The 12,222-nt window shown below is 41.7% G+C and overlaps 1 protein-coding gene across 1 annotated transcript; it reads right to left on the bottom strand.

Annotated features, from left to right (window-relative positions):
* Nucleotides 1-6,221: 6,221 nt before the first annotated feature.
* On the bottom strand, nt 6,222-8,393 carry LCMT2 (leucine carboxyl methyltransferase 2). Its single transcript, XM_012649487.1, has one exon. The coding sequence runs from the start codon at nt 8,310-8,312 to the stop codon at nt 6,252-6,254; it is 2,061 nt and encodes a 686-aa protein (XP_012504941.1). The 5' UTR covers nt 8,313-8,393; the 3' UTR covers nt 6,222-6,251.
* Nucleotides 8,394-12,222: the final 3,829 nt, after the last annotated feature.

The following is a 12,222-nucleotide window of genomic DNA, read 5'->3' on the forward strand; positions in this document are numbered from 1 at the left end:
TAAAAAATCAGTGGTTACCATGGGTCAGGGGGAGTGAGGGATGAATAGGCAGAGCACAGAGGACTTTCAGGGCAGTGAAACAGTGAAACTATTCTGCATGATACTGTAATGGTGGATACATGTCATTTATGTTTGTCCAAACTCATAGAATGTACCATTCCCAAAGTGAACTATGGTCTTTGGGTGATAATGATGTGTCAATTAGGTTCATCAATTGTAGCGAATGTACTACTCAGGTTGGGGGATGTTGATAATGGGGGAAACTATGCATGTGTGGAGGCAGGCTGTTCATGGGAAATCTCTGTACCTTCCTCTCAATTTTGCTGTGAACCTAAAACTGCTCTAAAAAATAAAGTCTATTTTTTTAAAAAGTAAGTCAAATGATATCACCCAAAACCCTGTGCAACTCCCTTTTTCACCCAAGTTCTTTTATTTCTTTTTAAAAATTTTTTATTAATACTTTTAATAGGCCATTTAAAGGACTTTACAAAGTTCTTAATGAATCCCTTTAGGAGCTTTGCTCTACCTATTCCTTCTGTCTGAAATACTCTTTCCCCAGTTGTCTACTTAGCTAATTCCTACTATTCCTCAAGTCTTTGCTAATACTTCACCTCTCAGTGAGAGGAACACTGTCTACCCTAGTTAGTATTATAACCCACTACCCTCACCCCCAGGCCCTCCTGATCCCTCTTACCCTACTTCACATTTTCTTTTTTCTAAGTCCTTATCACTTATAATATATAGTGTATTTGTTATCTTTATTGTTTAATTTGGTTTTTTTGTTTTTTGTTTTTTTCGAGACAGAGTCTCGATCTGTTGCCCAGGATAGAGTGCCGTGGTGTCAGCCTAGCTCACAGCAACCTCAAACGCCTGGCTCAAGTGATCCTCCTGCCTCAGCCTCCCGAGTAGTTGGGACTACAAGCGAGCACCACCGCACTGGCTAATTTTTTCTATTTTTGGTAAAGATGGGGTCTCGCTCTTGCTCAGGCTGGTCTCTTGCTCCTGAGCTCAAGTGATCCTCCTGCTTCAGTCTCCCAGAGTGCTAGGATTACAGGCGTGAGCCATCACGGCCAGCCCATTGTTTAATTTCTTGTCTCCCCCTGCTAGGTTGTAAATTCTGTGAGGAATTATTTGGTTCACTGATGTATCTGCTTAGAACACTTAAATGTTGAATGGATGAATGGATGGATGAGTGAATGAGTGAATATATTCAATTGAAAGCTCCACTTTCTTAGTGCTTCTTCCTGGTTGATAAAAATAAAAGATTAAAAATAAAAAAGAGAGAAAGCTCCACTTTCTATTACTCGAATTTTCCATTCTTAAAATATCTTAGAAGCTAATACTAAGAAACTGAGGGATGAGTCCCATGCATCTTAATTCCAGAGGCTGACTGAGAAAAGAAAATAAAAATCTGCCTTGGGCATGATGACCATGGGGGAGGAGAGAGACACCTTGTGAGCTATTCCTCCAAGGAAGACAGCAATTATAATCTAAAAGATTAGCTGGCCACTAATATTTTAACATTTTAGTGTATATTCTTGTTGAACAAAGGTTTTATATACATATACCGTTAAATTTATCAGATCTTTTTCTCCATGGATTTTGTTTGCATTTATGTGTTCTTCAAGGCCTTTCCTACCATGAAGATTATAAACATCTTCTTTTATGCTTGTTCTCATGGTCATATAATTTAGGTTATAATTTTTGTTGTTTTTTAATTTGGGTCTGGTCTTTAATCCATCTGGAATTTATGCTTGTGATTTGTAAGAAGTAGGGAGATAACATCATTTTTCACAAATGCGCATCATCCCAAACCATAACAGTCCAGCCTTTCCTCATTGATTTGAAATATCACCTTATCACACAGTCTGTTTTTTAATTCTTTGTTCTTTTGATACATTTGTCTATTCTGACACCAATACCAAACTATTTTTAATTACTATGACTTTACACTATATTTTGGTTTTCTGGTGGTAATCTCTGGTCCCAACATTATAATTCACTATAATTTATTACTAATTTTAGCTTAAATCAACCATATATTCAATCATGTGGTAAACATTTTTGAGCATTTACTATGTGCTAGAAATAAAAATATTGCTGACTGGACTCAATTGTCCAAATGTAAATTTCATGGATTGGGATCTAGATTCTACTTTTTTAATAAAGGTTTTTTTGGGGGAGAGGGAAAGGCATGGCAAAATTTATTTTTCTTAAATATTGCTTAAGTTGCTGATATGTCCATAAGCAAGAAAAATCAGCTTTGCTAAATTTTTCTGAAGTAATAAATCTAAATATGAATCAGAAGTTAGAGCTCTAATGGAAAAAAACTAAAAATGTGGACAAAGGCTAGGGAATGAGAAAAGTAGAATGTTGTGTAATATCCTAACATCATTCTTACTACAATTTATTTCCTAGCCTTGGTCTACCAATTAGGTGACAAATGAATTTTCACATAAAAATTAGGGCAAGGTCTTTCCTCTTCCTCTATTAAACTTACATTGAGAGTTACGCACCAAGTCATGCCCAGTGAAGCATCAAAACATCCTAGGAAGATCCTGTGTTATGTGCTCACAAGTACATTTAATTGCATGTTCCTACTCCCTCAGATCGCTCACATCAAATCTAATGAGATTAGTCAGGATTCATGACCTAACTTGTCAGCTTAATGCTATTATATTTTATGTCCCCTTCTTCATTACTGAAGTCAAAAGACTTACTTTAATATTAATGTCAAACTAGACATTATTGGATGGTCCCTATGATGAAGAACCCACCTTAAGTAACTAGTTCTCTTACCACAGTCTCCAAAGAGCATAGGCTTCTCTTGCACAGGGAGAGAGTGGTTGGTTACATTTGGGGCTGTCTTCCAGAAGATGCCATGTGCGATGAGTCCCAGAGTAGGCATGGGTTGCTTGAGGTGGGGTTTGGGATCACAAAGTCCATATGGAATAAACCAAGACTTCAAGGTTTGAGATCACTGAAGAAGACTAAGGAAATGCCTGAGCCCTGGAGCATGTCAGACACATGCCATCTCCCTAAGATCACTAAGCAGGATTAAAGCTCCAGAAAGATGAAAAATGAACATTCAGTTTTAAAATTCAGAAAGCACACAAAGATGTGACAGCATTGGCTTTTGAAGAACATATCCTAGAACAGTTGTTCTTAACCTTGTTTTCATATCCTCTCTAGTATTATAGACTGTTTTTGAGACCCTGACCCAGAGTAGAGATTCAAAATAAGAAATTCTTTTCCTTCCTTATCTATTCTAGATAGAAGTACAATCACTAAAAGAGGAAGAGACCTGTTTATTAACTCTCATAACTACCCCAGAACTCCTTACCAGAATTTTAGAACAAAAATATTCAAAGATGAACTGGAGAAGCAAAAATTATTGTCTGACGTTAGTTCTCAATCTGGCTGCATCTCCAACTGCTGCAAAGTACTGTTAATGAAATTGTGATCCAGCACCAGTACATACTGAGTGCTGCTCCAAAGGCACAGAGTAAATACTGCCGACAAAACTTCTAAGTGCTCTAATGAGTAGAGTTTGGGAGATGAATAATTCCTTAACTGAGCATGATGCATATATAGGGTTAGAGGTGGAGGGCATGCTTAATCTGGTAATCACTTATAGAAAATGTGGGTAATTTCTCTGGAGAGAACAAGCTCAATTACTCATAATGCACCATACTGGGCAGTGCTCAAGAGAATAAGCACTACTGCACTACTAATTTAGGTCTGGCACACATCCACATTCTCCTAACAACTTCCCTTTCCTCCTTTTTTCCCCCCCCCAAAAAAAGTAGTGAAATAATAATGATTGATGGCATGATCTAAGCAGTAGCATAATGGAAGGTATAAGCTGGGCTTTGGAGTCAGATCTAGGTTAGAATTCTGATACTATCTACTATATAGCTGAGAACACTCATTTCATCATAGCATGCTGCTTTGATCTACTCCTGAAAGCTGGAGGTACGCTGTAGTAAACTCAGAAACCGGAAACACAGAACAGCCTTTTCTTACCGTAATTATATTCCTGCCAGTGATCTAGTACTTGGCCCACTGATAGCCTCATCAGATACCTGCCTTTGTTTCCCAGGACTCACCCATAATCATAAACAATGACTTCACTAGAAAGGGCTCTTATAAGGGCTCAGGAAAACTGAAGTTAAGCTATTTATTTTAGCTGTTTATTCAGCTTGTTTTCTCCTGGGAGCCTTCATGTAAGAATATTCCTCTAGCAAAGCCGAGATTGCCCTGTTCATACACTTTGGTTTGCGTTTGCTACTTAGTTTTCATTTTAATCACCTTTCGTATCCATTAATATGCAAAGTAAATACAAATAGAGAAAAGGATTCTGTGCCATACTAGGTGCATTAAGATGTTAACAATGATAGTTAATGATCATTTAGGCACCTGTAGAATCTCAAGATACTACTAAGGTTTCCAAGATTAAAGACTAACAAGAAATACTAAAGTGGTACATACACTTAGTACCACCAAAGCCACACGTTTTGAGATGTGAATTTCACAAGGTATGCATAATTTAGACGACAAATTAAATTTCAAATTTTATGGATGAATAACTAAGATATTTTATTGACCTCCTAAGGCTCACCAGTAAACAGATTGTTCACTTAAAGGGTAATTGAGGAGTTTAATGAAGATACCAACCACAAGGGGTTAGCATAAAAAGGTCCCCAACCTTTTTGGCACTAGGGACTGGTTTCATGAAAGACAATTTTTCCACTGACAATCGGGGGTGGAAGGAGGAGGCAGAGCTCAGGCAGTGATGCATGGCCCTGTTTTCCTAACAGGCCACAGCCCGGGGGTTGGGGACCTAAGGTTAGCAGGGTTAAGGAAAACAAAGTCAAGGTGGGAAAGTACCTCAGTGGTGTCCATTAGGTCTTTCTGCAATGAAAATGTTCTAAATCTACACTAATACAGTAGCCATTAGCCACACATGGCTGTTAAGCACTTAAAATGTGGTGTGACTAAGCCACTGAATTCTTATTTATTCTTAATTTGTTTAAATAGCCACATGTTGCCAATGGCTACGATATTGGACAGTACAGCTCGAGTCTAGCAAAGAGCCATTGTAACTCCTAGATCTGAAGAGGTAAGGAAAAGGAACAATTACTGAAACCTGGAGTGATGCAGAATTAGAGCTCCATCTTATGGGAGAGAACTACATGACAGGAGCTGTAGCCTTTGATAGAAGAATATAGCCACTGCCAACCTGCAGACTGACTGAGGAACAGCTGGGAATAAATACCCTGACGTAGCCAGGTGTGGTGGCTCACACCTATAATCCTAGCACTCTGGGAGGCCAAGGCAGGAGGATCACTTGAGGTCAGGAGTGTGAGGTTGCAGTGAGCTATGATGATGCCACTGCAAAAAAAAAAAAAAAACAAAAAACCCTGACTCACTCTTCTTGCCTCCATTCCCCTCTGGTGTTTCTTACTGGTAGGACTCAACCAAAAACTAGACAGGAGAGCTCATTGATGTAGTCCATAAAGATCAGCCTCTTGATAAACAGAACACAGTGAAGGGTGGAGAACAGATCTAAACATTATACAAAATGAATTGTACAAAATGTACAAATTGAGGCATTGAACAGCTGGCTTATTGGCACTTATAAATCTAAACAAATACAGACCTAAAAGCAAAAAAAATTGATCAAAACCTTGTTTGTAAAGACCTACAAATGTTCCTGTTGTTAAAGCTATCCTAGAGTTCTCTGTTGCACTAAACAGCCACAATGCTTTAATCAAATTGCAACTGTGTTCACTTCAGGTTTCAGACATGAAGAATTAGGTCAATACCATGTTCCTTCAACTATATTCAACCAAGGATCTGTGTGAAACTTTTTCCAAGGTTCCATCTCAAATCACAAGGCCCTGGATTGGGAAATTTTTTACTCGACTTAGGCTAAAGGCCATTTAAACTCAATAAATGGGTAAACTTAGATTAGAAAATTAGAGGAAGACCAATAAACTGGATACATGAATCCAAAGTCTCCTACTCTACAACTGTATGGTCACTATCTTCAGCTGTTTTAGTTTTGTACTATCTGATTGTTGGTATGTATTTTAACTTTTTTCACTTTCTACCCTGAATAGTGCTAAGGGGGAAAAAAAGAGGTGGAGAGGAAGGAGTGGCAAAATCTATAGCTAGAGGCAAGTTCTATTTGTGGAAACCTTTATTGTCTACTTTAGTGAGTCCTGAACATATCAAGAGTCCAGTCCTTACTGCCCAGCACTTAAGGAAGAAAGGTCTAATGTTACTGGATGAGGGTTGAAGTAGGTGCCAAAGGAAAAGCAGTTCCCACCACCTCCAAGGAGCAGAAGCTGTTGCTCTTCAGCAAGAAGGATGCTGGTATGATTGTGTAACATTAATGGCCGTGGCACATATGTTGTGTCAATCTGATACTCAGAGCTCAAGCCTGTAGTCAAATTGATAACAGTCACTCCAGGAACTGAGGAGGAATGAATCCAGACCCCTCCAACCAGTAGAAGCTTTCCATTGAGCACATGAGCTGTGTGAGAGTACCTTGGGGTAATGGGAGGCTGGATGTCTATTGATTCCCAGAGGAATCCACAAGAGATTGGTCTCAGAAAGAGTACAGAGTTCAACAGCTCCTCGGAAGCCCCGAGACCTCCAGCAATGAGGGCTCCCCCTTGCCAACTGCAGGCACTGTGGGAATGCCGAGCTTCAGGTGCTTCCCCCTCCACTGGGATCCTGACCCAAGCCATCGTGTCTACATTTAGGAAATGCCAGTCACTTAGTACAGGCTCCTCCACACTTCGACCCCCATACACAAACAAATATTTCTGATTCTGATAGGACACTTCTGTTGCTGAATGCCGCCAACATGACAAAGTGAAATCTTCTTTTAGGCCAGCCTTTGTTAATGTCACCTTCAGGTCCTCAGTGCTATTATCCTGACTCTTACAAAAATGAAGCTGGAGAAACCCCAAGGCTGGACTTACTGGGGATAGCCTCCCTCCCAGAACCAAAACCTGAGTATCTGAAATTCTTGTCATGGTGTGATAAAGGCGTCCATCCCACTGAACTTCAGTCCCATGACTGCATATTTGGCTGCCTTTCCATTCAAAGTCACAGTATCTTGACAGCAAGTGAAGCTTGCTCACTCGGCAGTGCCGCCCCTCCTGCTCTCCAAACCCTCCTGCACTGAGAATAATGTGGGGATTCAAGAGGACAGAGGCGTGGCCGTATCTCTTAAGGTTTGGGCCGGGGCTGTCACTAGTAACTACACTAGCAGGGAAGACCCCTGAAGGGGAAACAGGATCTATCCGAGGAAAGGCCTCCGAGGGTGGAAACATGACAGGTTGGGAGAGGGTGTCTCCCCTGGCAGCTGCCAGAATGAAATAATGGGCGCACTTCAGATGCCACTCCTCAAACTCGTCAAAGGGTTCAAGATTTTCCATCCGCCGGCGTTCTTCTGCGGGGAGAAAGCGGCGATAGAACTCATTCATGTCCACGGCACTGCAGGCAGTCCAGCCAGCTTGAAGAAAGCGGCGCCGCTGGGCCTCCACGTCAGGAAAGTGGTCCAGGCCATGCAGGGGAGAATTTAACTGCCGAAAATGTTGCAGCATGAACTGGCCAAAGGCGTCTTGAGGCTTCATCTGCTCATAGATCACGAAAATGGCATTAGGAAAACGCTGGGCTGCCCAGGCGATGAGGGCCGCAGCACTATCAGGCTCGAGGTAGGTCAACACAGCCTCGGCCAGGAGCAGGGTGGGTGAGACCACGTCAAGGCCCGCGGCGGCCAGGGCCTCGTCCAATCGCTCGAGCTGCCGCAGGTCCAGGCCCAGGATGCGGTAGTCCGAGCTCTCAAAGCACAGCGCTGATGCGGGTTCCCCCTTCTCAAAAGGCCCGGTCAACGCGCACAGTTCCGGCGTCTCGCTAATCCTCTCCGCCTTGCGCCGCGCCACGTCCGGGAAATCCACCTCCCAGACTGCAGCCCGGGCCAGGCGGCCAGCAGTTTTGAGGCGAAAATACAGCGAGTCGGAGCCAGCGCCCAGGGACAAGATCTGCGATCGAAGCGCGTTAGGGGGCACGCACGTCCGCTCCAGGAAGGCGCGCACGCAGTGCCGCACGGCGCGTGCGCGGACGTAGTATCCTCGGTGAATGAGTGGCGCGCGGCGCGCGGCCCCCGGGACCAGCAGGACCGTGAAGGCGTCTTGTACGTACCCGCGCGCGGCCAGGGAACTCTTGCTGAGGGCGCTGCTGTCGTTGGTGCTCTTTACTGCTCCCGCCCGACGCTCGCGGCTCCGTGGCCCCATGGCCAGGAGAGACTCAGGAACGGCGGTCGGTCACGGTTGTGAGCCGCTCCTTCGGCCGAACAGTACACACTTCAGGGACCTATGTACGGAAACCTCTCCGCTCCCCCTCGGCTTCCCTTCCGCAGACGGTGTGCGTCACTTCCGGGAGAGCGCGCCTCAATCAGAATGGAGGAGGGTGTAGCTTGTACTCAATGCGACTGTGATTGACCTTTTTTTCATTCTCCCGCATTACGTTTCCTGGGTAGGCGGCCGGCTACCGCTGTGACACGTGTATTAGGGGTGCGCGGGTTGTCACTTTTTTACAAGTCTTCCAGGCTGAAGGGAAAACTCGTCTAGGTCCTCATAGTTGAGAAATCGCTAAGAGGTGAGTCCTTGGGTACTGATGACCTGACTTCCTTGAACGGCTGAAGGAGGGTCTGGGAAGGATCTAGAAGGGTCAGCACTACGCACCTTTAGCCGGCAAGGATTAGTTGGTGTCTTTCGAGGCTAATTTATTTAATACTCTCATCGTTGCAAAAGAGAACCCATTTAAGTCTGAAAAATCAGTGAGGCCAGGTGCAAAGTGAAGAAACTAACCTTTACAGATAATTTACAGATATTTACAATAAACATGGCCCCCACAGATACAGACTGCTGATACCCTTGTATTCCTAGTCCTGTGATAGGCTGACAGTGAGTTAACCGTTCGCCTCTGTTTCTCATCGTTAGAATGACACACCCCTCCACTTCCAAAAACCTGTGGATTCTGAAGTAGTGTTAAATATGTCCGCTGAAGAGGGGGTCACTGAAGAGAGTGATTATTCCCTGTGATATGTTCTGAGCTTTATTTTTAAGGAATAAATCCAGGTTGGAATTTAAAATAATCATAAAGTTTCAACATTGGGTATCGGAGTCATCAATAGGAAACTGCTTCCAGGGATACATAGGATATTTATAATTTATTAGTTGGGATTTGGTGACTGACCGGCTGAAATAGAGAAGGAAATCAGGATGAATGGTTAACTTGAAGTAATATTGCATAATGGTTAAGAGTATGAGTTTCGAGCCCAGCCAATTTGAATATTGGAATCAAGAGAAAGTTTGAATCAGGATAAAGATTTGATCATTGAAAAATCTCATTTAGATATGGTGTTTAAGAGCTCATTAATGACTTTAGGGGGCCGGGCACAGTGGCTCACCCCTGTAATCCTAGCACTCTGGGAGGCTGAGGTGGAAGAATCCATTAAGCCCAGGAGTTGGAGACCAGCCTGAACAAGAGTGAAACCCTGTCTCTACAAAAACAGAAAAATTAGCCCGGGGTTGTGGTGCACCTGTTGTCCCAGTTACTTCAGAGGCTAAGGCAGGTCGATCGGTTGAGCCCAGGAGTTTGAAGTTGCAGTGAACTAGTATGATGCCACTGTACTCTAGGCAGGGTGATACAGCGAGACTGTCTCAAAAAAAAAAAAAACCCAAAACAAACAAACAAACCTTAGGGAGAGTAGTTTCCGTGGAGCAAAGCAATGAGGGCAGAATCCATGTTTCAGTGAATGGGAGATAAGTTAATGGAGGCATTGAATCTAAATTATACTTTCAAGGAGCTTATCATGGAAGGAAAGGAGAGACAGGGCAGTAGCTAAAGAAGAATGTGGGGTGAAAGAGTTTTTTCTTTTGTTTTCAGGTGGAAGCAAATACTGCACATACATGTTGGTCCCATGAGGGAAATCAGCCAGTAGAGGGGAAGAGGTTGAAGGAACAGAAAAACAAGAAGATAACTCACTGGCAGAGTAACCACTTGGACTAGATAGGAAGAAACGGTATCCTGGGTACATATTAGTCTTGGGGACAGGAAAATGGATCCTTTTTCTCTGACTCGTGAGGAAAAAAAGAGTATGGATAAAGATAAGCTTAGGTGTGGGGTAGGGCAGAGAGAAATAGAAGGAATTCATGCCTGATGGCTTTTGTATTCTCTATAAGGGGTTGTCAGTTTATTGTAAGGTGGTTGGATCTGGTAGAACAGTTGAGGAATTTGGACTTGCCTCTGTAGGAACTGGGAGAAGGACCCAGGGAAGTTTGCTGGGTCTTTGGTTCCTCATCTCTAAAATGAGGGGATTAAGTTCTGCTTTATAAGGTATCTCAGGGTTGATTGAGGGCCAAATAGAAAAAAAAAAGGAGTCGAAGGACTTTGGAAAGATATATAGCACTGTAGAAAGGAATTTATTTAATGACAAGTTAGTAAAATATAGATGTTATGTTAAAAATAGTACTTTTTTGCAAAGAGCAGATCAAGAAAAGTGATTCAAGAAGAAAGAGAATGGAGCAAAATTTGTGATTTGGATGCCTTAAGACTATTTTGTTTGTTTAAATCTCAGTTTATTCTTATGTGAAATGGGGATAATAATACCTTATGGGTTGTTTTGAGGATTTAAATAATTTCTGAGACACTCAGCACAGTGCCTGGCTCCTAGTAAGTGCATAATAAATAGTAGCAAGTTTTTTATTCTGAATTCCATTTTTGGGTGGGGGAAGTATGAAAAAAGTTCCCTGGGACAGGAAACTTGGTTTTGGCCCTGCTCTAATTTGATGAAATATTACTAATGGAGAAAGGCAACAAACCCTGGGATAAGATTTCCATTAGTAATATTTCATCAAGTTAGAACAATTCATAATAATTAAGCTGTTTTTGCAAGCACTGTTTTTTAAATTATTTTAAAAATTATCAGATATTACATGCTTGTTGTAAAACCTTCAGATTGCACAAAAGTATATAAGGTAAACAAAATACTCCCCCCTAACCTTTCCCACTTCCAAACCACTTTCTAGTGGTAACAATTTTCCATATATCCTTTCATGTATGTTTTAGGTGTAACAATATAAATAAATTAATGTGTGTGTATTTGTTATGTGAGTGTATATATACACACACACATTTATAAAGTCATCTCTCTAAACAATATATTTTTGAAAGTGACACTGTCATCTTCCCATAGAGATGTTCAATTGGATATATAATTAATAATTTAGTCAGTACACTACTGATGACATTTAGGTTATTTCCAGCTTTTTGCTGTTATAAACAATGCTATAAGAAATATATTTGTTCATGAAAGATATAGGATAAATTCCTACAAGTAGAACTATTGGGTCAAAAAATATGTGTTTTTCTTAATAGATAGATGTTTCCAAACTGTTTTCCAAAAAGATCATACCAAGCTCTGCTCCCACCAGAGCTTTTACTCATATCTTTACCAATATTGGGTATTACTCTTCTGAGATTCAGATGTTTTATGAATTTTTTTTTTTGAGACAGAGTCTCACTGTGTTGCCCAGGCTAGAGTGAGTGCCGTGACGTCATCCTAGCTCACAGCAACCTCAAACTCCTGGGCTCAAGCGATCCTCCTGCCTCAGCCTCCCGAGTAGCTGGGACTACAGGCATGCGCCACCATGCCCGGCTAATTTTTTCTATATATTTTTAGTTGTCCAATTAATTTCTTTCTATTTTTAGTAGAGATGGGGTCTCGCTCTTGCTCAGGCTGGTTTCGAACTCCTGAGCTCAAACAATCCGCCCACCTCGGCCTCCCAGAGTGCTAGGATTACAGCCATGAGCCACTGTGCCTGGCTTTGGTAACTTCTTTAACTCTGTTAAATATCAATTTATTGATTTGTAATATGGTAATAATATTTTACAATATTATTGTGAGAATTAAAGATAGTATTATTAAAAGTACCTGCCACATACCTGGCAGGTTCTGAGTAGATGGAAGCTGTTATTCTTGTCAGTATCATTATCATTAATAGGTGAGAACCCAGAGAGGTTCAAGGTGGCTACTTTGAAAATCACTAAATTTCATTTGGAATTTTATCTTAATTTAATAAGCCACTTTCAGAGGTGAAGGGAAATGAGGATTTATTTATCACCTACAGTGAGCTAGGC

This window comes from Propithecus coquereli, unplaced genomic scaffold (assembly GCF_000956105.1).
Source record: "Propithecus coquereli isolate 6110/MARCELLA unplaced genomic scaffold, Pcoq_1.0 Scaffold3, whole genome shotgun sequence".
In the NCBI taxonomy this organism is placed as follows: Eukaryota; Metazoa; Chordata; class Mammalia; order Primates; family Indriidae; genus Propithecus; species Propithecus coquereli.